This window comes from Psittacula echo (genome assembly GCF_963264785.1).
Source record: "Psittacula echo genome assembly, chromosome: 3".
In the NCBI taxonomy this organism is placed as follows: Eukaryota; Metazoa; Chordata; class Aves; order Psittaciformes; family Psittacidae; genus Psittacula; species Psittacula echo.
The window spans coordinates 41,300,091-41,325,947 of NC_137736.1; the positions used below are offsets into that span (position 1 = coordinate 41,300,091).

Here is a 25,857-nt window from a genome sequence, read left to right on the forward strand (position 1 = left end):
GCAAAAACTGGGAGGCCTACTTTGTTAGGAAGAACCATATTATAGTTCAGTGAATGGAAGGAGCAGAAGCTTTCTGGAATTATGTGAAGCATGTGCCAAAGTCAAACTGCTTGAACATGCCACAGAAGACTTGAATTAAATTCTTTCCTTGCACTTTAGCTAGGAAATAATCTTTACCTTGCCTCAAAATTCCTTTTATTCCTCTTTACTGAAGTATTTAAGTGCTAACATACATTTAGATTCAATTAGAATAAAATAAAATCTGTGCCCTAGGACATAGCTGCATGGTAGCTGGTATTGAGCCATCCGTCTCTGGAAGCACTAGTTAATGTGGGAATCTGTATGTCTGTATTTGTTTCAAATGACTGTATATATAAACACTAAGTATCATTCTTTGCCATGGACAAGATGACACTATTGCCTCTTGCCATTAAAAGGCACTGCCAGAGCTGTATGAACAATTGTCTCATTTTGCAGCCAAAATAAAGGACATTATTTCATAGACTGTTGTTTTGAAATGAAATACGAGTTTTGATTTCAGAAATGTCAGATCAGAAATTTTCAGATTTTTTTTTTTTTTCCCATTACGAAGTCTGACTTCAGTTCAGGAATAGCTTCACAACCCTGATCCTGAAGCTGCATTTCTATGCAAATAAACCATAAGAAATGTCACCTGGATTAGATGAAGGATTTAGCCTGGGTGGAACTACTGGTGAGGCTAGTTAGGCGTAGCTGCTCCCTCCTGCCACTAACTTCTCTGGGCTGGTTCTTTCCCTAAGTGGAGTGCTGCAGTTTCATCTGATTTCTGGATCCCCATGTAAGACATTTAGAAGAGAGAGCAAAGCAGTGCTATTCAGGAAGACTAAGCTTTGCTCATGTTTACACCAGAATACTGGGAGAAGCTAAAGACTCTCCAGTTTTGAAACTAAATCAATGCAAGTTTGATTTACCAGGAAGGTAAATCAAACCCTTTCTCACACCAGGGCTCTGCATAGTCCAATCTAGGAAAAAGGTTAGAGGTAGACCTCAAATTCATCATATTTGCTAAGATAAATAACTTCAGCATGTTCAGGAAGATGATGAAAAAGCCTAGTTTGTACATAAAAATAGGCAAGGCCTCTTGTTGTTACAATTATATATTATAATGTTATGTGTAGTATATTATTTAGGAAACAGTATGGTAAATATAACAGGTTCAAAGAATCTGTTGCTAAAATACAGATAGCAAAAAATGGATGTATTCATTCAAAAGTGTAAAGTTTGCTAAGCTAGTGGTCTGATTGGGAACTTGCCTGCATATGGCTGTCATAAAATGCAATAGATTTCTCTTTCTTTCTCCTAAGTGCAGCCTTACCATTGGAACATCCCAGTATGTAAATCTAGCATGATCTATGTAGCCTTTATTCCCAAATGAGTATTTTCTCTTCTAGATAATATTTGCATTTGAAAAAAATGCCTTTAGTGAAAGGAAAACTTTTCTGCTTGTATGATATTAGTCATAAAAATGATTAGATTTTATAGACTCAGAAATACATGTGTTACAGAATGCGACCAAAAAGTAAGTTAGTAAAAAAGGAAGGCATGCTTTTCCTTTAATGTCTGTGGAAGCCTTTGGAAGAGAGGGCTGCTTCTGAGGGACCAGGAATGTACGCATGGTGACTGGTAGCCAACATTGGGTTTTCTGGACCCTAAGCAAAGTAGGACTGCAAGATGCAATTTCTTGGTATTGAGACCTGTACATTTATAGGGAACAGTAGAGAAGTTAATGATTTGGGAAGCCAGCTTTTGTGTTTGTGACACAGAATTTTATGCATGGAAATGAAGATTTTGAGGTGAAAAGAGAGTCAGTGAGCAAGAGAGTTTATGAAATCCTGCTTATTTTAATCCCCCAGGAGGCAAACCAGTCATTTATTTCTAACTGGGCACGCAAAGAAAAGTGAGAAATGGAGTTTGCCTTCATTGTTTTGTTTAATTTATCCTTATTAGTCTGCATTTTTATTCAACCTTGCTCCTTGAAATAATAACCATTCATTTTGCCAATACAGATTCCTCAAACCAAGAATTTACTATGGTATAATTATTATTTTTCAAGTTTTGTTTGTATATTGTAAAGATCAGCAAGCAGTTTTGCTTGGCGTTAAGTTTTCCGCTGGTAGATTTTAAGTATTTTTTTATATTTTTTTTTTATTTTGGTTAGCTGTCCAAAAGCTTTGCTTCAGAGAGTTTTTTAATATTTTCAGTTACCTAACATTTTGCCAGCATTTTGCTTCTTGGTCTTGCCATTCTTGGGACTATTCACACTCCAGTTCCTCTCCATCTGGAAAGAGTAGGGGTTATTCCTTTCTTAATTTTCTTTATTTCTTGTGGGTTTGTATAGAAGGTAAAAAAGAGCTTTTGGTATTTATAGGTGTGTGCCTGAAGAGGTCATAGTGCTGGTGGAACTGTGATGTGCTATCCATTGCATCCAGCAATGCATGTAATCTTACTTAATCTCAGTCTCACTCTGTTCCTCTTTTCAGGGTCATACACCTGGCAGTCGTGATTGAACAAACACTTTTCTATTGCAATGTGTCTAAATTGTCACTATCAGCTTAGAAATAAGGGTGGCCTTTCCAAACTAGCCTTTCCAAGATTTCAGCAGGATGAATATTATTAGCTATGTATATCTAATATATCCAAAATGACAGGCACCCTCTAATTCATCCTTTATCAACAGCATGCAATGCAGCACAACATAAGGCACACAAAGACTGCTCCTGAGGCTCCGTTATACTAAACTCATAGGATGACTAAGATTTCAGTTTCAATCAGGTGTCTTTACTGTAGTAAAAGGAAGTACAGCCTAAAGGAAAGCAGAGGTTGGGTTGTCATGTATTTGCAAGGAACAGAATATACTCCTGTCACACGTGCTGTGTATCATCAGTACGCTCCACACTGTGCATTAAACTGCTGCAAGCTCTGTAATACAGAGGACAGGTTGGGTTTCCCTCAGACAGAAAGTGGTATGCTCCTTCCCCAATTCTCTCATGATGTAAGTAACTGATTATAAGTGTACAGAACTATGAATGTTTCAATAGGTCTTTAATTTACAATGTTGGGGAAAATGAATGCAGAATTTCAAAACCATTCTCTTCATTGCATTTACAGTATTTTAATGTGCTTCCAGTGGTAATGTGCAAACAGCCAAAAAGAACCCGAAACCAGCAGCATCTAAAACAGTATTCTCTTCTTGGCTCTTCTGAGAGAGCTATCAACAAATACCAGAAAAAAATCCTGGAGGTGTCCGCCCTTGGAGCATATTTAAGACAGATGATCCAGGAAAGTGTCATCCTACCCTCCCAAGCGATTCTGAGTATTTCTTTATACCAAGAAAAAGAAAATAGACTCAAACAGCATAACGGATTAGCCAGCCCAAAACAGAGCACCACAACATTTTCTTACATGCAAGGCAAGTGCTTGCTAATCCACTACACAGATAACTAAGAAATAGTAAAGCCACACTTGGAGGACTATGCACTTTACACAACTATGGAAGCAAGACTTACTTATTTAGCAGGAAAATGTTGAAGGCATCTTCATTTTCAATGACAGTAAAACTAAAGAAGTCACTCTCTAGTTTTCTAACTCATAAAGTGCTAAACTTAGAAGCAAACTTGTACACTTAACATCTACCCTACTGAGCAGTTTTAGGCAAGTTCCTACCCATTTCTGCGTTTGGGTTTCCGTATCTGTCTGTAACACAGAGCAGTGATGCTAATCTACATAAAACTTATGAAGATTTATACTCAAGCATTGCTGTTTAGAAGTCAGTTATTTTATGTTCATATTATTATTTTCAATATGTGTATGTCTGTGGCTCTTTCCTTATAGAAAAGGGACAACATTCTGAAAAGAACATATTAAAACTGAAAAATTAGGTTTCTCAAATACACAGATTCTAGTAACCATTTGGACTGCAGACAGCCTGTGCATCCACTGTTTCTATTCTTTCCTGTAAGAGTTTGGGAGTATTATTTATTTATTAGAGGGCTGTGATTTCCCTTTAAGTACCTGGTGTTGTTAAATATTGAAGAGACAGTTACCTTGATTAGATATAGTCCAGGACAAACCTACAGCATAAAAGAAGTAGACAGTTTTCCTTTTGATTAAGGTCTCTGTGTAGGTGCACAAGTTGGCTGAATAGCCCTTGGATAAGAAAAGTACCATAGGGAATTAAAATTCTGCTTGCTCTGTAATCCTGTTTTATTTTCTACAGGAAGAAGACTCTCTTTTATCAAATAAATGGCTTAAAATTAAGTATGGCATAAAGATTGGCTTCAGTTACAAATGCCAAATACAGAAACCATTTACACTGCAAACAAAATATATTTTTGCAATAAATTATAGGTAGTTTAAATGTAAATTGGATTAAGAGTGGTATTACTTGAGTACATTATACAGCAAAAATACAATTTTGAGGTCAACAAAACAGCTAAAAGCTTTTGTAAATTTGGAGACAACAATCAGAACTTTATTAAATAGATTTTTTTCATAAAATCAAATAATAAAGTTAGTAGACCTTAATCTCTTAATCCTCCAACATTCTTGTTTTCCTGTGGATGTTCATAAGTGGGTAATAGTTCGATTTGGGAGATCAAAGGGTTAATTTGCTTTTCAATTGAGGAATGACTCAGAGTTTCCCTTTATTGTGTTTTTTCTTTCTTTTTTAAAGAGGTAAAAAAGAAAGTGGTGTGTGGGTGTAAGGTAGGGGAAAAAAGCCAAGAAAATGGATTCACTAATTGGGGTTTTCACCTGCTGTGAGTCTAATTGAATACAATGCTTTATTTGTAACTCAAGGAGAAAGATTATGCTAAGTATGAGAAATTCAGACTAGTTTTTAAATTCTTATTACTTGGCAGTATTGTATGGGAAAGAAGACCAATGTGATAATAGCAGCACCAACCTTCTGTTAAGGCGAACCAGGCAATTCCAGAAACAGTGAAAACTGCAGGAATGTGTATCGGGGGTATTAGTACTGGACACTTCTCAAAGGAAAACAAAGCACTTTTGCTGTGAAACAGCAGGTTTCCGGCTACCCCAAGTCCCCTTGTGTGACACGGGCAGCTGCTCTCTCCTTGTGATAGGCCATGAGGTTTCTTGTGAGTAATGTGCTAAACATCCTTTTCTAAAGGCTTAAAGAGAGCTCTCCCACTTCCTAAAACTTAGCTACAGATGGGGAAAATGTGGGGTTGTTGATGTAACACAATTGACAGCCTGCAGCCAGCTCAATCACCTCAAAACCGTGAGCCTGATACAGCCCCACTGAAGTAAATGGAAAATTCTCAGTTTAATGAATTTTAATGTAGTGACTTCTGTTTACACAAAAATGAATCCTTTTTTTCCTTCCATGCGGGTAGAGTTGTAGATCCAAGGTAACTGAAAACTGTGAATTAGACCTTTTAAAATAAATTAAATTATGAGAATTTAACATTTAATTCCATTAAGATTTATATTTGCATTTTAGGGCCTAAGGGGCTGAAACTTGAGCATCTTACACTTTTAATGCTTTTATAAAAAAATGTGGGCTTTCCTTGAACTGCTTGTTGAGCTTTTCCTAAAACGCATGTGACACAGCTACCTGGACCATTAAGGAGAGCCCTAAATATCCTGGTACATACGATAAAACCCACCAAGTTCAGTAGCTACAGACATCTGTGTAACAGGAAAGCAATCTTTGGGTTCTCCTGTGGTATAGAAACTATGGGAGTTGATGGGGAGAGAATGAATTTTCCCAACTTCTGTGCCTCTGTCTTCCCAGTGTAAAATTAAAGAGGTTTTGTGTACGTCTGATAGGCACCTTTTTTGGGTGGCTTCACCAAGACTGCACAATCTGTAAGGCTTGAAAGACCATTTAGCTGTGTGAAGGACTCAGTTCTCTAGGCAGAGTTTATTCTCATGAATAAAGGACAGAGATGTGAAGCTTGCTCAAAAGGAGACCCGCTGCCCTGATTTGGAATGCTTGTGGCACTAAAAGGAGATTGTTAGCTCTCCTTTGTGTACTGAATATTAAGCAGGAATTAATACACAGAAGCGTTGCACCAGTTACTGGGCAGGAGCAGAACTGTTTCTTCTGCTCTGGCAATTCCAGGGGAGCAGCTCACCCGTCCTTCCCCGCGAGGCCACGGTAAGCCCTCCGAAATGAGATTACCTGATTTCACTCACAAATAAACCACTCAGCGTTTTAAGCGCCGAAATTAACAGCTGCAAAACAAAAAGACAGGTGAAAGCCCATTTCAAATTCACCCCAGCTTCGGTGCCTATTTCAGTTTAAGTTTCCTTCCCAAGTCCCCTGAACGCGAACCGACTCGCAGCCTCGGAGCACACCCAGCTCCCCAGGGGAGCAAACACACCTCCCCGAAAAAAACCCACAGAAAGCCCAAGGAGGGCTTCCTCAGACCGCTGGAAGAGCTGCCCCAACCTGGGTGAAAGCAGAGAAAGGGTCGAGGTGCCCCTTCACCCCCCGGGGATGAAGAGGAGTGCTGCTCGGGGCGGAGCAGGGCGGGGGAGCGCCGCCCCTTCTCTCCCTCCATCCCTCCTGCCCGCCCTCCCGGCGGGGCGGCTGCAGTGGCGCTGGGCGGCGGGGCTGGGCGTCCGTGCTGTTTCTGTCTCTGCCGCGCCGCCGAGCATTCGCCGCCATGAGGGAGCAGCTCAAGGGGTGAGGGGCTGCGGGGGGAGCGGGGCGGCAGGTGCCGGCGGCGACGGGCGGGTGGAGGGCTCCGGGGCTCTCAGGTGGTGTAGTCGAGTGCCCATAATGGTCCCGGAGGCGGGGAGTAGCGTGGCGGGTACCCGTCGTCTTCAGTGACCGTGCCGCGGAGCGGCAGTACCTGGCGTTTGTGCCACTGGAAAGGTCAGCGCGGTGCCCGGTTTCTCGTGGGAACTCTAAATGGCGTTTAATTGGGCTCCCGTTCTTCCCGGGAGGCCGTAGTTCCGCGCAGGATGTGTCTAGTTCGAACGCGTAGGAGATGGCGAGAGAGCGCGATCGCACACACAGGAGCCCGGGCGGGGCAGGGCAGGGCGAGCCCCCCCGGGTAGCGGTTGTGCCGGAGGGGCTGGTGCCCGGAGCGCCGGCGGGACGGAAGCCGGCGGTTCCCGGTGCCCCTCAGGTTCTGAAGGGAAGCGCAGTGCTGTAAAACCAACCATACCTGCGTAGCACACAGCCTGTGCTGTAACTTGGTTCAGGCGCAAAGTTCAACGGAATTCCCGAGAACAGACGTGCTTAGAAATGTGTTACTCTTCCCGGCAATGTCATGCTTAGAAATAGTCTTAAAAGTTAATAGGCAGAAGAAGCTGAGAGGGAGTTTTCTCTGGGCTATTGCATTACAGGTGCTATATTTCTTGTTATGCGGTGCACTATATTGCCTCTTAATAGTTATTGTAAAATACCTTGCAGCCTGGGCCACTAGCAGCATCCCCGGCCCCCAACCTCAGCTGAAGGTTGGGCAGAGAAGTGCAGCAGTTTTTTGCAGGGGTATGCTGAGAAAACAAGAAACATGGGTCTGTGTAGGATCTCTGACCTTTCAGGGCTAAGGAATTGTTCGAGGCCATCACTGTTTGAGCCTGGATTTGACAAGACCCCGCAGTGAAATTGCTTTGGCAGAAGTGGAGAGGATAGGCTTTGAAAAACAAATAGATCAGTGGAGAGTGACAGCTTGGGGGGGGGTGGGGGGGTGGGGTGGGGTGTAGGCTCACCAAGCCGTAGCTGCTGGGATGGAGTGTTTGCCCACGACAGGGTGTGCAAAATAAGTGTTTAACATCAAGGGGAGAAAAAAGAGTTACTACTCAGTACTTGGTAGTTGATATTTGCCCTTCTCCTACTATTCATTTCCATTATCGGCAAGAAACTTTAATATGTATTGGTGCCTGCCTTCAGCAGTCTGATAAATCTTGCAAAAGCCAATAAAACATGCTGAAGTCAAAGTCTTGCTGAAAAGACACTGATCCTTGAATTAAACAGAAATAATCTCTTCACAGATCAGTAGTCTCTAGATTTACGGATGAAAACAGTAGTCCTTTGTAAAGCACAAAGGAGTGCCACCTTTTCACATTGCTAATACTTTCCACAACAGTAACTTGTTTTATCTAAGGAATTAATGAAACACTGTAAAAAGACAGCTGTTAGGTCATCCTTGCGATCAGTGTCATCTACTGTTGAAAACGTTTCTCTTTCAAACGATTGATAGTGTCTATTCATACAAACAATTCCAATTGTGTTTGGGTTAGTTTAGTAAAATCCAAACAACTCCATCATGTTTATTTTGGCTTTTTGACACAGTCGTAAGGTGGCTGGAATAACCTTTTCTTCGTCTTAAAGCCAAAAAAGTGAGAGGTAATGTAACTCGTGTTGTTTGAAAATGGTTCAGTTCAATGCTTTGTAAAATACTATAATTTGGTTGTTTTCGTAAGTGTATGTAACTATTTACTGCTGCCTGATAGAATTTCTTATTCTATGCACATGCACATCTAGTTCATGTCGCATTTTCTAATGAAGGGTAAGGGGAGAAGTGCAGCAGAACTGACTCTGGTATCACCAGTGAGGAAGGATGTAAGAGTTTAAAAAAGGGCTCTGCAGTTGCAGCCTAAAATTCTAGATTCTGGATCTGAGCAGTCAATACACATGAGGCTGAATCCTAGATATATATTAGAAAGGAAAAAAAAAAGGTGCAATCAGAAACAGTTAAAAGGTTTGCAAATGTTTCAGTTTGTCTTGTGCAGGAATGTTTAGGGGGGGAATTTGTACAGGAATTTGGGTGGTGGAGGGAACATTGCTTTCCACTCCACCCGCTACTGGTGTTGCTCAGAAGTAATATAAAAGAAAGAAAGATAAGCAACTGTATTTTGTCCAAACTGATCAAGTTATAACAAGGGAACTGTAAATCAGCTAGCGTGTATGTTAGGATATCATCTCTTGATGTCAGGTTTTCAATCCTGTGTTATTGGCTCAGCTGACAGTGATGAGAGACAAATCTCTGCTGTTGGCAGGAACAGCGGAGTTCATGCAGGCATAGTGTGACAGAATTCCCCACATAAAAATTATCCCTGCTAATATAATATAATCATCCTTTAATGAAGTGGTCCTGCAGTTCCCAAAGGATGTATTAAGTGAAGACTTTGCTTTCATCCCACTGAATTATCAGTGTATTTAGCGTGCCAGTCACACCAGCGCCTAGGTGTCATCCTTATCCATTGCTGCTGTTCTCCTTTTCAGGCCCTGGTTTTAATTTCCTTTCCTCCTTTGCAGCTTAAGTCAGATAAGACAGAGGGAAATATGCCACGTGAGCCCAATTGTATTTTTATTTGTTGCAAAATGTCCATGATTTAAAAGCTAGTGATCAATTTAGTTGACCTAAATCTAAAGCCAAATTGAAAACTGTATCCTCTGAGCTTGTGCAATATTGTAAAACTATTTGCTGTGTGCACTGATGTCTTTTTATGTTGATGGTTCATTGGAAAAGCATCTTGAGTACTTATTTCTCCACATATTCTCACCCTGCTTTAGCTGCTGTTAGTCAAGAGGTCTTGCACTACACTTTTCATGTCTTTCTGACTTGCAAGCTGTGAAGGGCCTTGTTCACCGGAGTTTGAAACTCTGGCAAATGCTTTGCTGCAGATCTATTAAGGATGCTACAGCATTCCCAAGTGTGGTTGAGGCTGCCTGAAACTGCTGAGCTGGCATTTCACTTCAGACTGTGTTCACAATAAGGGCATACACACAAATCCTCCCCCACCGGTCCAACCCCAAAGCTCACAATTAAATGGCCTTTGAAAATGGCAAAGAGGCTTATGAAGAATAGCCTCAATGGAATCTAACCTTTCCTGGAGCTGCCCTGGTGTGCAGAATCGTTGATAATTTTCCTAGCTGAAAATGTTCAGTTGAGAGGCAAACACCTTTTTAGCTGGAGTGAAATAGCTGCAGCTTTCTGTTCTGCATGTAAAGTACCAGCAAAAGCTGCCCTGGCTCTGTGTGGGCACTCAACCTCTTCAGAAATCACAGCGACTAAGGCTCAGTTCCCTTGAAAGCCCTTGTCTTCCCTTGCAAGGGTGCAGAGGTATACTGACGGCTCACCAGTCCATCACTGGGTCTGCTACAGACCAGCTGGATGCAGGTCACTGCCCCATGGGTAGTCACTGCTGGGAAGGTGCCGAGGGCAAGACTCGGGTTCCCTACTGACTTAACTTTTATAGCCTGAAGAAAGAGGTATTTCCTCTAAGTTGCAACTAAGTTTATAAATAAAAGAGGGAATAGAGGGGAAACGTATGTGCCCTGCAGACTCGGTCTTTGTCACTCGCAGATGAAGCAAATAATTCCTTACAAAATGTACATCTCCATGAGAATTAATTTTATACTGTGAAAGAAAAGCACTCCACGTAGTGCTTTGGGGTTACTAGTATTAAAAATATCTGAAAACAGTTGGAGTCCAATGTTTCTTTGGAATGGAAATGTTATTTACAAGATCTTAGGAAAAGCATTTATGTAGTTTCAGGAGGATTAGTAAATGCCATAAGCTTAAGCCATGCACACTAAATCCATGGATATATGGCTAGGCCTTACCATAAAAAGTGAAAGTAAAAAACCCAATAAATTACTCATCTGTGTAATGTTGATTAGTGACTAGCCATAATAGATTTCTGCATTTAAGATGATCCTTGTGTTCTTCTATCCAACACAGCATGGGATTCCATAATCCTGTATAGATAGATCTTTACCAGATATCTGACGGCTTTTAAATATTTTAATGGAGAATCAGTGCCTTTGAAGGCTACCAGCTTAGCAGCTATGGAGTCTGAAGTGCTCTGGTTCACCAAAGAACAATCTGGGGTTGCCAAGCTAATCTCATAGGGAAATTTTCAGAGGTTCATGGATGTATAAGTTCTTTTCGTCACTTTTACTACCGGATTTGGTATACAAACCATGGGACAGTTGCTGTTCAAATATCCCCTGCTTCTGGGGCTGCCTGTCCATGGGGAAGCAAGCCAGGGCAGCCAGGCTGATGCCTACAGAACTACTGATCTGGGGCTGACATTGGGAACAAACAAACTGTGGTCCAAGGTCTGTGGGTTTGAATATTTATTTGAGTCTGCGGCCTGTTCATCTGAATCCTGACATCTCTGTCTACAGGGTTCTTCTGTGATAAGTATGCTCCCTTCCTCTTTGCCTTTGGGCTGCTGTTGTGTAAGCAGAGGCTTCAGGTAGCCAGTGTTTTTAGGGACTCGGTGTGCAAATGAAACTCCTCCTGTTTTTCTTCAAAATATGAAAAAGGATGGTAAAAGCTGCTGCTGCTACGTTTTCTCTGCAGAACCTGCCCATACCAAGTGTGATAGGAAATGCAGGAGCTCAGGTGCAGGTGGCTCAGAACCACAGGTTTTCACTTGAAGTTACCCCGTTTCTGCATTTAAGAAAACAAGCCGGGCTGAGATTTCTGATTAAATCCACCTCCCTTTACAGGATGCTTTTTTCTTTCTTTTACCAGAGCAAAAATCAAGATTGCTTTTGCTCTTCTAGTGTCCTCTTCCCTCTTTCGCTGCCTTCAGCCACAGCAGGAGTTAGGAAGGGGAGGGGATGCTGAGGCTGATGAGACGGGGTTTGTTTAAAAGCATATGCTCAACTAGGGCAGAGCTAAGGCAGCATGTTTTCCTTATGCTTAGTGCTTGTGATCCCTTTCATTCTTTCTTGCAATTACAGAGCAAAATCTGGAAACATTATATATAGTAAGGTACTGAACATGCGGAGGTTACTAGGGCAGTAAAATATTACATGGATCAAATAAATAGCTTGTCTTTTAAGACCAAAATTAAATCATAGTGAGAAAACATGTCACAATTTTCTTTTTTCCTTGAGTAGGGGTGGTGTTGAAGTGATTAATTGAAATTTTTACCTGTCTTAGCATGAGAAGGGTAAAGGTATACTTGTGAATACCGCTGCCTCAAAAAAACCTCAGGGGCTGTTTGTTATCTAAAACAACCTGATTGTACTAGTCTTCCAACACACAGTTGGGCGTACAGGTGCATTCAACTGATGGCTAGGTTGTGGTTCATTCTCTTGGAGCTGGAAGGTGTGTGCTTCAGGAGCTCCACAGTGCTGTGGACCAGGTCCTGCTCTCCTGCATTGTTCTCCCAGCTGATGTGTGTTGTTGGAACTAGGATGTATTAAGTACGGAAACTGCAAATGTGATTGACAGCAACTGTGTGCTACGTAAACTTTCCAGATTTATTTTTTTCATGAATGCTCACTCTTGACTTTTAATGTAGCTGAATTCTGAATGGACAGGACTTTATTTGCTACAGAAGAATTTTCTTTCAAGTTTTCTATGTTAATGGAAACATGATCACGTTAGCTATATTGTCATTAAAAAAACCCAAACATAAAATGTGTAACCTTGGGAGAGATGAGTTGCTACTACGCCTGTTAACACTTCATTTGTTGGCTTTCTCACACTGCGTGTCTTTTGGCAGCATGTTGTGTTGCAAAGCTGAAGACTGCTAGCCTCAATGCAGAGACTGTCCAATTTACGTTCTAGTCATAGTGCAGCGTTTCATAACCCTGCTTTAGCTTTTCCCTGGCTTCCCAACAGCTCTTGCCTCCTGACGTGGCATGGGGACCTCCAGGAAAAGGGCAAGGGCCTGAGAATCCTAGGGAGCAAGAGGAGCATCAGTAGTCTTTGCTAAAAGAGACCACTGATAAGGGGACTGCAATGCATGGGCCTGAAAAGTGGTGTAAGCTAGTGGTGGAGGGGTGGGCTGTTATATAGGGATTTTAGTGCAGATCTTTGGACTGAAAGGACCACATGGCAAAGCATGGAACACAGAGGATGAAAAATACCACAGATCTCAGTATTTGGTTAGAATTCACATAAACACTTCAAGAATCACTTTCAAATGTCTCTCCTTTAGTTTGCAGGAACCAGAGAACGATCTGTACAAAACAACAAGTTTTTAAGGATAGATTGGTGTGCTTGCTGGTTCCCCAAAACATTACGGCGTATCTGAATATTTGCTGTCTTTTTAATATTGGCATTACTTTTAATTAATTAATGTCTCCCACTACTAAGACCCCCTGCCAGAGCAGCTCAGGCTGCAGGTAGTGGTCTGGCACCATGCTTTGATGTGCATCCTGGATCATTCACAGTGAGATGGAGAGAGAAATTTTACTTGACTAACTTTCATGTTTTGTATTGTAGCCATGAAACGCAAACGACCTGCTGGGATCATCCCAAGATGACTGAGCTTTACCAGTCTTTAGGTAAGACACCTCTACCAGATTGTTGGTTGGTTGGGGTTTTTTCCAGTTGAATGGATTGTTTAGGCAAAGATTTCCAGGAGTAGTAAGACAAAATTAAGTGAAAGCGAGAGGCAGTGCTTTTATCAAGGTTAACATTTTCTGCAAGGGAAATGCATAAGGCATAATAACACATTTCAAACATGCAGTGGAAAAAATAGTATTTCAGTTAGCGCACTTGGAGTGTGCACTGAGTTTACAGAGTAATTTGGGTGCATTGTTGCAAACTCTTACTGAAAGACTGTGACAGAAAAGAATAAAAAAACCCTCTGAGTCTTTTCACTGTCTGATCTACTTTATAAAAGGCAGATGAAAAAATCAAACCAAGCTGCTGCTAATGTTGACTTTTAGATGGTAGGAAGCCAATTGAAGCAATTTGCCAAACTGCGTTACCAGTGCTTTATTTTTAAAGCACTTTCAATACTTGGAAGGCATGGCAGCTGTCATGATGTCATTTTGAATATCCAAATTGCATGCTTATTATGACTTCAGATGTGCCTCTCTGGTGGAGGTTTTTTATTTATTTTCTTAGCAGCTTTGGATTTTACTAACAGAAGCACATCTATAAGATAAAATAGGTTAATCCACGCTCTAGTATAGGCTGCTTGGCAGACCATTTAATAGCTTACTCTTTGCTTTTAATGGTTGTGTTAATAAATAATAGAGGGTATAATAAAAATTAAGCTATGTCTGTGAAAAAAAATATCAGTGAATATGCTGCATTCATAAAGGAGGTTACATCTATACAGCACACTCTTTAAATGAGCCAGCTTGAGCAGTAGGGCAGTGAAATCTAGCATTCAGTGGAGGCTTATTTACCATGGTGAAAAATAGCTTAAATTATCTCCTGCTAAAGTCTAGTTTAGCTGCTGAAAACAGTCTAATTATGCCTGCGTAATCTATTTTGAGCTAACTCAGGTATCTCTACAGTGCTCTGTGGTTAAACGCATACCAAAAATGTTTTAGAAAAGTGATATGGCATAATAGAATGAGGCAGTGTGAAGATTTTTTTCCTTGGAGTATTAGCACTGTGGCAGCAAGTTGTTTAAAAATTAACCAGAATACAGCTCTGTATGTCAAAAAGGGATGTAAGATGTGTAATTTCAGGCTCACCAAATGCAAAATCAGACAAGTATTGACTTGCCTTTTAATTTTAACGTATTGCCCTGTTTGTGTCCTTTATATTTCTGCTTTTAAAAAGAGTGGTTTACAAGGTTCAGGACAAATAATAATTGCACATGCAGACATCCCTTTAATACAGCTAGATCTTCTAACAGTTGCCTGTTAATTGACTGTGCTGACTCCGCGGCCTTCTTTGATCTTTAGGTTGCATGTTATTCCTGATACTGTTGTTGGTCAGACCTGATGTCCTGTTGCAACTGCTTTTCTTCTGGTATTTTCCTGTTTCAGGTAGAGCCCTCTTGAATGTTAAGATGTGAAAAGGTAACTATATGTAAGGGAGAAGAGTGTCCTGATAGGTGCAGGTCAAGAGTTCAAAAGATGTGTGACTGCTGAAGTCAGTTTTCATTTACTTTAACTGAGTTTTATCGCTACAAGTATTGCCCAAATGTCAAGAGTTCAAGATATGCTTATTTCTTACTGCATAAAGGAAAAACATGTTTAGGCAGGTCTTGTTTCGCTTTCTTATTTTTTGTTATAAAATCCTGCTGTTTTCCTTTTCAGAGGTAGTCTTCCTTTTCCAAAAAAAGGTGGTCTTCTTTGTAGCTAATTTTATTTCTTTTGGGGTTGAGATCAAATACTCAATGTGGAATCAAATACTTCAATGTGGAAGCAAAACTGGCTTTAGCAAAGGGTACATAATGTGTAATTTTATTAGTAAACTTAGGCATTTATATACTTATACAAAACAGATTAGACAAGGTCATACTTTGTGCACTGCAACATGAGGTGAGGCTTTGATAAAAGTGCTACTGAATAACCTACCTATTTATTTTATTTTTGAACTGGGTGTAGTCATCATTGCCTAACTCTCATACAAATTGCATAGTACAAGCATAACCCGTTTAGTCTTGAACAGAACCCTTGATGTATTTTCAGTGCTTTGCTTTGCCTCAGGTTAAAACGGTAATAATGGGATGTTTGAAGTCTTTTCAGACTGCAGTAATAGTTTATCTGAGAAGATAGTAAAGTCGATTTTTGTATTGCATACTCATTAGATCCTATTATTTTACACAATATTAGGATTCAAATTTTTCTTCCCATTCATATCAAGAAGCTAGTAAAGAGTTTAATATGTACGCATTTAAAAACTGGTAGAAAACATGAATTCTGAAGTCCAGGTAAATGTAAAAGTGAGACCAAGTACTTCAGTGCTGTCAAGAGTTTTCATTTCAATTTTCCAACTCCTACACTTAGCCCATAGGGAATAATTGTGCTGTGTGGTGTAGCTCTCTATAAATGTCAGTGTATCATGATTTGCTAGGGGATCCTTATGTCTAATTTAAATTTTTACCTATTACTGAAAGCTTAATTTTTTTTAAGTGAATAAAGAAGGTGCAACTTGCATACAGTAACGTTCCTCAGCTGCCTTTGAGACAAAAGAGACACTTCTGTAAGAAAAAGAAGTAATATTAGTTTTATTCTTCACACATCCAGTTCACACACCTACAAATTGCTGCATTATATTTTGCTAAAATCTGTGGATTCCAAGTTTCAAAATTACAGGTTCAGGTGTCTGTTCTTAGAGGTTTGGGTATTTATAAAAATGAAGGTAAATTACTTGGGAGCTTATAAACTAATAAAAGAAGATAGGAACATGCTTTGTATGCTTTTGTACCTGGTCAGAGCGTTGGTTCAGGAAGTCCTGTATCCTGCCTTCAATAGGGAGTTCATCAGAGAAAGAACCCATAGGAACAAATCGTAAAATAATCTGCCCACGAAGGAGGTGTTCTCAAATTCTCTTTGAGCTCATTTGTTGAAACACAGCTTTTTATAAATATACTTGTAATAACTGAAGATTTTTTTATTTGGAATTTAATATGATTATCAAAAAATTCTAATTAGTTGTTCTTTTAACAAAAGCTTTTCCTTTAAAGATACTAAAATGCTTGTTCTTGAGTGATCTTCTTTATAATTTAAACAACATAGTATTTTATCAGTTTTAATGAAGTATCTATTCCTGACTCTCGTTGGGCAATTTACACTCTTCATTTAAGGTTACAGCTACTTCAAGTTACATAATAAGCTGTCAATATTAAATTACTTAATTACTGTTTAATGGTCAAGTCAGAGTGGCAACAGTTGCAACAATGACCTTAGCTGTATCATTTAATGTATCTAGTAGATGTTGGTATAGAGTAACTAAGAAGAAATAGGATAAATTAAGAACATAGAGGAAAAATAAATGCTGAAATAGGAAAGGTAATAAAAATAAGTGGTAGGGTAGTCTCAGTGGTTCAGAGGCTGACAGGCATACCCCAGTTTGCACTGACACTGTTATCAGCCACTCTGATTTTCTTCTTACTTCCTTCTGAAAGGCTTCAAAGTACCAAGAACGACTCCAGCTGCTTTTCTTTCCAAAAGCAGTTCCCCTGAAGCAGATCTGCTGTTTTACACTGCTCTTTTACAGCCGCCTTATAAATTTTCTCATTCCTCGTGATGGCTCCAGGGCACCACTGAAATGAGAATTTGTGTGATTTCATTGTCCTGGAGAGTTCAGGGACCCTTGGGTGAAGGGGAAGATGGGAAGAGGAGGAATCAAAGTGGTCTGGGATTGATTTATTTTTTTTCAGATTATCTTCGGAGAGTGAACTTCTAACAGCAGGCAGCTTAGCTCACAATGATAGTATTTTGCCTTTAAGATGAAAATGACTCTAACCTTTGCAGTGATGGCCCAGGAGAACTTGGCCTGTCATGCCCTACTGTTAGTGTCCCTCTCCTCCGGCCTTCCTGTGTAATGTCAGTACGAGTCTCCTCAAGGTGCATTAGTGTCACTGTGAACAGTAATTGCAGTAGCAGGGTGCAGTCAGAAATGTTGCTGTGTGCACCTGTTTCTCTCTCCTAACTCACCAAGGCAAGACAAGAGGATGAGAAACAACCTCACCCTTGCAGACTGCAGTGCAGTGGTGACAGCTTTCCGTTTAATTTGGAGGGATGGGGGGGGGCAGTTCTCTATGGAGCACATACATAGAATAAATGTCAGAGTCGCTTAACACAAGGTGGAAGAATGCTGGAAGGTACTTCTGAGCTTCCACCACGCTTTTGCAGCAGCTGCAGTGTTGATCTGGTGTCTGGCTGCTCTTCTGCAACAATGTGAGCTTCCAATTCTGAATGACCAAGGTGGATAAACTTTATGCTTTTTGGTTTGTGTATTGTGATTTGTCCTTCTGAAAATGCTGCCTGAAGAGGCTAAACTGCCTCTCTCTGCTATAATAGTTTTTATTACAAACTAGTAAACCATGTATTTAATATGAGGTTTTATTCATATTCAACTAATTGTTTTCCATGTTTGTACTTGTAAGACATCTGCCCAGTGCATACATCAGTCATTTGTGTTCTACTGAAATCAACTGGGACAATACATTCAGTCTTTCTTTGAAGGTTGCTTGTTCACTGATGTCCTTTTCAAGGTAACTACAATCTGAATAATAAAACTTCTGATCTCAGAAAATAGGATTAGCTGGGTTCTGTCATCCTTGGATAGTAGTAAGACCTAGGGCAAGTCATCTTTCTAACAGTATGTGATTGCATCCTGTGTAGGCACACATGTAAGAGACAATAAATATGACTATGGCAGAGAAGTAGAAGTTAGGTGGTAGAAGTTATCCCTGCATCCTTTGAAAAGAAAACCATAGTCGTATTATCAGTGGAGGAGGGTATTTTAGAGAGCGAAGTAATGTCCTGTTACGGAGTAGGTGAGCCCTATGGAAACATTTTGCTCAAGAGTATTGCACTCTTGGTTTGCAAATGGACACCTAACATTTATACTTTTGAAGTTGTTTATTTGCTATTTATTTATTTTAGGCATTTCCATTATGACTACTTCTCATCTAGCATTCATGAAGGGTTTCTGACATTTCTGACTGCAGACTCTGCTTGCATCCCAAACCTGTAATGCAGTGTAACCCAGATCATATCCTTTCTTACACTTTGGGTTTGCAGGCTGAAGAAAAGCCATTACATGATAAAACTAAACTCCCAAAGGTCATGTCAGTTGGTCCAGTTATCAGGATAGTGGCACATGCTGTGGTGTTCATCCACTTGGTCTAGATGCAGTCAGTAGCATCTTCGTGCCCTAGGTACTTTCCACTTACTAAGTTGCAGAGACACACTCAGCTTTTATACTCAGTGGGATAGGTCTAGTACAGCGTATCATATTGTTTCATGGAGAGTAGTTAAGCTGTATGTCCATATGTATAATAACACTATTTACTGTTATTTATTCTCAAAGCAATGTAGATGATAGTATTAATTATTGTTACAATAAAGGAGTCAATGGCTGAGACAACTGATACTAAGCAGTGTTACTTGATTAATTTCCTTTGTGCATTTGTCTCATTTGCATTTTTAAATTACAGTTCTTAAAGAGGGAATATATGTCACTGTAGGGCATCATTAAAAGATTTATATACAGGGTCTGGGCAGCAGGAAGAAACCCAGCATTCTTACCAGCCAGTCAGGGAATCTCAGCTATATTGAGTGGAGGTGAGATGAAGCTTCTTGAAAACTCGAAGTGCTGCTAATGTCTGATGAAACATGAAAGCTTGGTGGCTGGTCTATTCAGGACTGTACAGTAAACAGTATTTAACCTCAGGTAGGCATTGTTGGAGACAACAGTGATATGTAATTCCCAATATAGGTTATCCACTGCGGGCAGTGTATTTACCAACAGCTATATGAGCATGTCACAAGCTATTGTTGAGTAAGACTTTCATATTTGGACTTATGACACTGTAGGTTCACATTTTTTAACTTGCAAATAAGTGACAGTAAAACACTCCTCAAAACTCTGTAAACCTTATCAAATGAAGATGAGGATTTGACCTGATGACATCTGATTTCTTTCGAAGAATTTAGTTGTTAACTTGCCAATTTCTACTCTTGAGGCAGTTGTGACCTGATTCATGTAAACTGCTCTTTTCAGTTTGATGATGTCCAGACAGTGCGAAGATTGCTATCCATAAATTCAATTGAAATGGCTGTGGTTTTTCCTCATGAATTAAAATTATAATAATATTCACACTAATATAAACAAGTAACCCTCTGTAAAGCAAAAAACAAGGTGATTTTCAGATAGAAGGGACTTCCTGAGATCACTTCAGATTACATAGTGTGTAAGAGAGACAAATTATATGAACAACCTTTGGCAGGATGTAGTCTGGTCCATTCCAGAACTTTTAAACACTCAGTGAAAATAGTCTGTTGTAGAGGACAGTATGTTATCAAATAAAACATCCCAGTCATTTGGCACTCAGCAGCTGGAGCAACGGTAGGGGGTTTAGTCTGTTCAAGAACCACTACGGAAAGCAGTACAGTTATAATGCCTTATGTAAAACCCGTTGTTTGGGTTATAGGTGGAACTATTTAGGAATAAAAACAAATATCCCTCCTTGCTGGATGCTAAACCTTTTGTTAAATATGTTCTTTTTAAAAGCTTATTGTTCTTTAATTATTTTTTATTATTGCTTTTAGTTGCTTACCAACTTATTTTGTAAGACTCAAAAATATGAGGATCTGTTTTTCCTCTTAAAATATTTTTCATATCCCAATGTAAAATCTGGAATATAGCATGGGAGGATTTAAAAAAATGTAATCTACAACACCTAATTTGTTGATGCTCTGGTAGTAGTCAGTGGGGCATTCCAGCAGGTGGTTTGAATTTTTGATACAAATCACTGACCACTTCTGAAATAAATGGTTTTCTTTACCTGTTTATCCACTGTCAAAAGGATCTGCTATCTGTAATTAGCTGTTTCTACAATACTGTAGAAATACAACATTGAAAAATGAGTTGATGGGGCTGTCTTAGCTCTTTCGAGAAAGAATACAGCTTTTACGTTTTGAGATTTCTCTCAACATGCAGAATTATGCAGAAGAGGTTAGGATTTAATGATCTGATCATCTTTCCATAATGTTTCTAATTGGAGTTATTCCTATCAGCAGTCTGGAGTCCTCTTCATTAAAGCTGCATGTGTAATAAGAGCACTAGTTCTTGTTCGATGTCATTCATATTAATATGAATGAACATAGGAATATGAACATACTCATATGTTGTAGGCACATGATGGACATGGAGGAAATCACTTCTCTAGATAACCTTCTCCCTGCTGCGTTAGTTGCCATGAAGCAAAGGGAAGTACTTGTCATGTCTGTAATGAAAAGAAGAAAGCAGCAAAAGGAGATTTCTTAATTTCTGAGAGTCCCTGATGCTGTAGCACTTTGAAGTCCTTTCACAATGACAGTGGGAGGGCTGTGGCAAAAACTTAGCAAGATTTATGGAGTGATCTTCCTGCTGTGTTGGTGGTAATTGCTGCAAAGGCATCAGCTGTAGGCACCTGCCCCATCTTACAGGTCTTCTGTAATGCAATCTTAAATCTTCTCCCCTAGATTTTTATTCCCTTGAACAGAGAGGTCTTTCATGGCTGAGTGATAGGAGAACCGTGATTTCTTTTTGCTCTGGAATGTAAATGTGGGTGCCACCGAATACACTCCTGTGATCCTTTCCTCAGTCTATTCCTTTGCAGGAGCCAGGTGACCTCTTCCACTTCATGGTTGTTTCAGGCCATAAACTGATTATGCTCATTTTTTGTTCAAAGCTGGAAAGTTACCTTCTGAATAATGAGTACTGTGAGTATCATGAAACAACCTGCAAAGTTTCACATACTCCAAGGGCTTTTCAGCCCTCTGAACACCTCATTTGGATGATGAGCTGGTGAATACCTTCTACGAGTGGGAGGAAATGGCTGGAGAGAAGGTTGCATGGTATGCAGAGCTTTCTGACCCGCTCGAAGATGATAAAAGCCTTAGAGTCAAGGCTTAGTGGGTCTTGACTCTTAGTGGGCTGTTTGGGAGTGGAGAAATCATCAGATTTCCCAGGAAAGAAAAGAAAACAAAAACCCACAGGGAAGGAGGGACTCCTGGTGTTTCCATAGGCCCTTGAAAGGTCGCTGCTGCTTGAGCAGCTTCCTACCTCCTCCGCACATTCCCAGCAGTAGTGTCTGGCTTGTGGCCAAGCAGTGCCTTGTGCTGCCTCACTCAAATTCTTCTCCCATGCTGTTAGTGGTGTCATTGCCTCTAATGCTCCCGAGCCCAGTGACCAAGTCTTATTCCCTGACAGTCTTATGTTCTATGGTTCATTTAAATGGGGTCATATACCAGCGAGGGAAATGTTTTGAACCCAATTAGGAGAGGCCTGGGCTGTTCTCATTGCTCCACAGAGCAACACGTTTATTCCAGCAGTAGCTCAGGGGGAGGAAGGGCACCACCAACAGTTTCATAGGAGTGGGGAGAGGAAAAGCTCAATTACTAGATCCAGTGATCTTAAATGACTGTCATCACCTGGTAGGAGAGCTGTTCATCAGGAGCATGGATGTGGTGGCATAAGGAAGGGAGGAGGTGAGCAGTTGACATGGGACAGTGACTGGGTATGGGTTAATACTGGTAACAGCAATGAAAGTGGGAGCAAAGGCACACAATGGCTGTATGTGACCTCAGCATGTAGAACCAAAAGATAACATTGCTGCTATTTCCCCAAAATCTGAAATGAAGGCTCTGAAACTAGCTCATTTCATTCCTTGTGATCATTTACAGCCAATGCTTCTTGGCAGCAATGTCATTATGGTTGATAATAAATTCAGTGTGTATTACATATACAGAAAATAGATGTAAACTATAGCACCTTTAGGATAAGTATCTTCATGGATTGTACTTTCTGCCCTGATGAATGGATAAAATATGCATATATATACTACTATTTCTTAAAATTTAAATAATAAGTAGAGAAGCTTCTTTATTGCCTTTTTTTTTTTTTTTTTTTTTTTTTCAGAATACTGTGGTAAAATTTAGGGAAGGCTTCTTCATTTTATCAAATGATAGGAATAATCTAGTATATATTCTTTTCCAGAATACACGTGCAGATTTACCAAAAGGGTATAAAGCGTAACTGAAGTCACAGTGTGTTTGCAAGAGACTGCTTTATTAATTTCCCATCAAGACAAATTAAGTCTCTTTACTTAAATTACTCACTGTATTCCACACCACATTAAGGCTTCTCAACCTATCAGGATGATTGTGTGAGAGAGAGCTGGCAGGAAAAATACACAGGAGAACTGCCCATTAAAAAGGTGTGTGAAATTGAGTAAAAGAAAAGAAATCATATACAAAGCTGAAACTTTCTCTTCTGCTGTAAGACATGTTTTAGAAACATTCAGTAGCTTTTATTAAGGGATACAAAACTACTGAATTATCAAACCTCAAATTACTCATTCAGAACAGCTTAATTAAAATTAATGTAATTGAGACTATATTCCCTCTGCTGCCTATAAACTGTACAGCATTGTAAATGATGTTGGGATAGTTATACCCAAGCTACCACATTGCAAACAGCTTTATAGGACCTCAGCACATAGGTCAGCAAGGAGATGTTTTGTACTTGCCCTGTTTTTCATCATATTCTTTCTCTAAGAGTTTGCCAGGCTTAGAGGCAGCTTTTGGGCTAAATGGACCTTCATTCTGAGCCAGGTTTGTTTTTTTAATTATTTAATGTTCTTTTTGTATTTATATAATAGTTTACATTTTCCAAACACTTTCCCCTCAGTAACTCCTTAGGCCCCATGGGTTTCATCAGTAAATTAAATGCATTCAGCAGGGCTGCTGGGTGCTGAAACTGTCTGGCACAAACAGTCCATTTCTGTGCTAGAAAATCTTTAAACTACAAATGCCAACTGATCTGTTTGGAACAGTCCCTAGACCACTGAAATGCCCAGGAGCATCTGTGCTGAGGAATTAGTTGGGTAGGTGACAGGCCAAAAGCATGTCAGCAGCGGTTTTCAGCAGTGGGGGTGACCATGCCATAGCACCCAAGAGTGTGCCCCGTGACTCCTCAGGTCCCAGTGCACCTACTGGCAATGCCCCTTGGGAAACAGCATCAGGTCATAGACTTACCCCCAAAACAGCAACTGTGATAGGTTACTCAGGTTCTTTTGGATGAGGATCGAAGCTGTACACAGGTAGCTTAGGTGGATCTGCTGGCATAAGCAAAAGCCCTGTGCCAGATTTGTGTGCTCACTTCTGCATCCTGAGTTTGATTATGAATAGTGCAAGCAGTGTTCTATTTGCACGGTTGTCTTGGTATGCCAGATCTAGTTGTAAATTACAAGTTAGATGATATACTGGTACTGCTGGCAGGAATTCAGCCACAGTAGTTTCAACCTCACTTGCAGTGCATTTTGTCTTCATTCTTGTTGTAAATGGGGTTTGCCCAAGGCCACCCTCAGCAAAGCTAGGAAAAAGATTGGAATAAGCACATCTTCCTCAGCCTGGTTTCACAGAAGAGAAAGATGCAAATGCAGTTTCTTGGCCAGGTTTGGTCCAAGACAACCCCTGCTTTCTTTTCAGTTTTGAATGTTTGTTTCATAGGCTACAGGCCAGTTGCTGGGGGGAACACCACAATTTGGTGGTGAATAATGTTCAAGTAGCCAGTACTGAGCTTCCTGCATGCTGAGAGCCTGCCCTGCTCTGGTGTGGTGTGGCTGGTTTGGTGTGTGACCTGCCTTGTCCTTGCAGTGTCCTCGGAGTTTTTGCAGGTTAAACTTTAAGTTAAAAAAAAAAAAAGTTAAACTTTTCAGTGGGGACTTGTGCCTGTGATGGACTTGTGATGTCCTTCTTTTGTTAACCGTGTGAGTGGAAGGCTCTAGTAAAAATCACACCACACTGTGTGTTCTCATGGTGCAGCCACAGTCCACTGGCTTCCCACTGTTTTGGGGGTCGGAACCTGGGAAGTTACCTGGCTGGGAGAGCTGGCTTCTTGCTGGGATGTTTTCTGCATCCCAGAACATGTCTGGAGTCTGCTTAGGTGCAAAGCACAAAAGTTCCATTGTTGGTTTTTTTAAAGTTTGTTTTTAGCAGCAGCTGAAAGTCATTTGTGTTTTCCTGGGCAGAGTTCTTCTCTAGGGGCTGCCTGCACACAGCCTGGCTGGTGCAAGGGGGAGTTTCTGCTTCTTATCTCTCTCACAGTGCCTGCGGTGTGAAAGGCTGCAGTATTTTCAAACAACCTGCTGCAGTCACTGATGTCCTTTCAAGTGCCCATAAGTTCAGTGCTTTGGAACAAACAGAAGTAATGCTTTAGGACTTAGGGTTTTTCTTTTGAATGGTTTGAGGGCTTTTGCTCAGTGGAGTTTCTAACACACTGGTTTTTCTCCCTCTGTTCTTTTAACCAGTTGGTATAATCTAGTTCAGCTTAACGACGTCTTTGTGAGTCTGCTCGTTTCTAAGGTGTAAAGCTGATCTTTTGTTTTAATGTTTTTGCCCTACAGCTGACCTGAACAACGTCAGGTTCTCGGCGTACAGGACTGCCATGAAACTCCGCAGGCTGCAGAAAGCTCTCTGCTGTAAGTACGTGCCCTTCCGCTGGTGGGAAGACATTATGGCCAACACACGAGCTAAATTGTAACTTTCAGAAGCAGAAAAACTCCCACACAGGTACCCCCAGCTCTGTCTGGTGCGTGGAAACCTCTCACCTGAAGGGTCTTCTGCTGCCAGCAGTTTGCGTGTTCCTCACAAAACCAAAGTGCTGGGTGGTCTTCAGATCTGTCCCCTGTAAGACAGAGCAGGGGATCAGAAACAAAGCTAACAGCCCTTATGTGTGCCTTTACATCTTTCTACTCTTTTTTTTTTCCATTGTGCTCATTGCTGGAGCTTTGAACTGTGTCAGCCACAGATTTACTGCTTTAGGTTGCTGTTTCAACCTAAAGAAACAGGATCATAGTGTGGTAGGAACAATGAGAGTTGCGGTGAAATAGTCACTCCAGAATTGAAGCTGCTAATGGTTTGTTAAGTTGAATCTTGAAACCTGAGGAATTGTTGCCTTTAAACAAGATCATTACGCTAAACATTTAACTTTACTTTTCCCTAGCTTTTGGTCATGTTCAGAATTCTCTCATCAGCCATACGTTAGTGATGTGCGTGTTCTAACATTTTAATTCTCTCAGCTGGTGTCTGGTGTTCTACCAGTCACTGAAGTTACATTTCCTCTTCAGCTTATTGTAACCTGATAGCTAAATAATTTGCTCACAGTTTTCTTGGTAGGCCAATGAGCTGCCAAAGCAATCAGTTTATGAAGTGGTATAATTTGGAAGGTCACTGAAATATCTGTCATTTAATTACAGGGTTAAATTTCTGACACAGTTGCAAATGTTTCAACTGTTGATTTATCTCAAGTTTGGATTTGTGTTCACATGCTTTCTGGAGCTGTGTCAAACCTCGGTATTTTTGAGCATGTTTACTTTTAGGCTTACAAGCATGGGTGAATTCCACTAATGAACAGACTTAATTTCTGAATGTCAAAAAAAAAAAGAAATAGAAAAGAA

At 40.4% G+C, this 25,857-nt stretch overlaps 1 protein-coding gene across 2 annotated transcripts in view; it reads left to right on the plus strand.

Moving 5' to 3' along the window:
- Window positions 1-25,857, plus strand: part of DMD (dystrophin) — a gene marked incomplete at both ends in the record, with an annotated part of 1,114,107 nt that overhangs the window by 1,025,120 nt on the left and 63,130 nt on the right. The window contains 3 exons of one of the 2 annotated variants that reach the window (XM_080612997.1): window positions 6,675-6,694; window positions 13,215-13,276; window positions 24,805-24,879. In XM_080612997.1, the coding sequence (XP_080469123.1) occupies window positions 6,675-6,694; window positions 13,215-13,276; window positions 24,805-24,879 (157 nt within the window). Of the gene's footprint in view, window positions 1-6,674; window positions 6,695-13,214; window positions 13,277-24,804; window positions 24,880-25,857 lie in introns of those variants that run through there. The other variant, XM_080612996.1, reaches the window with a different exon arrangement.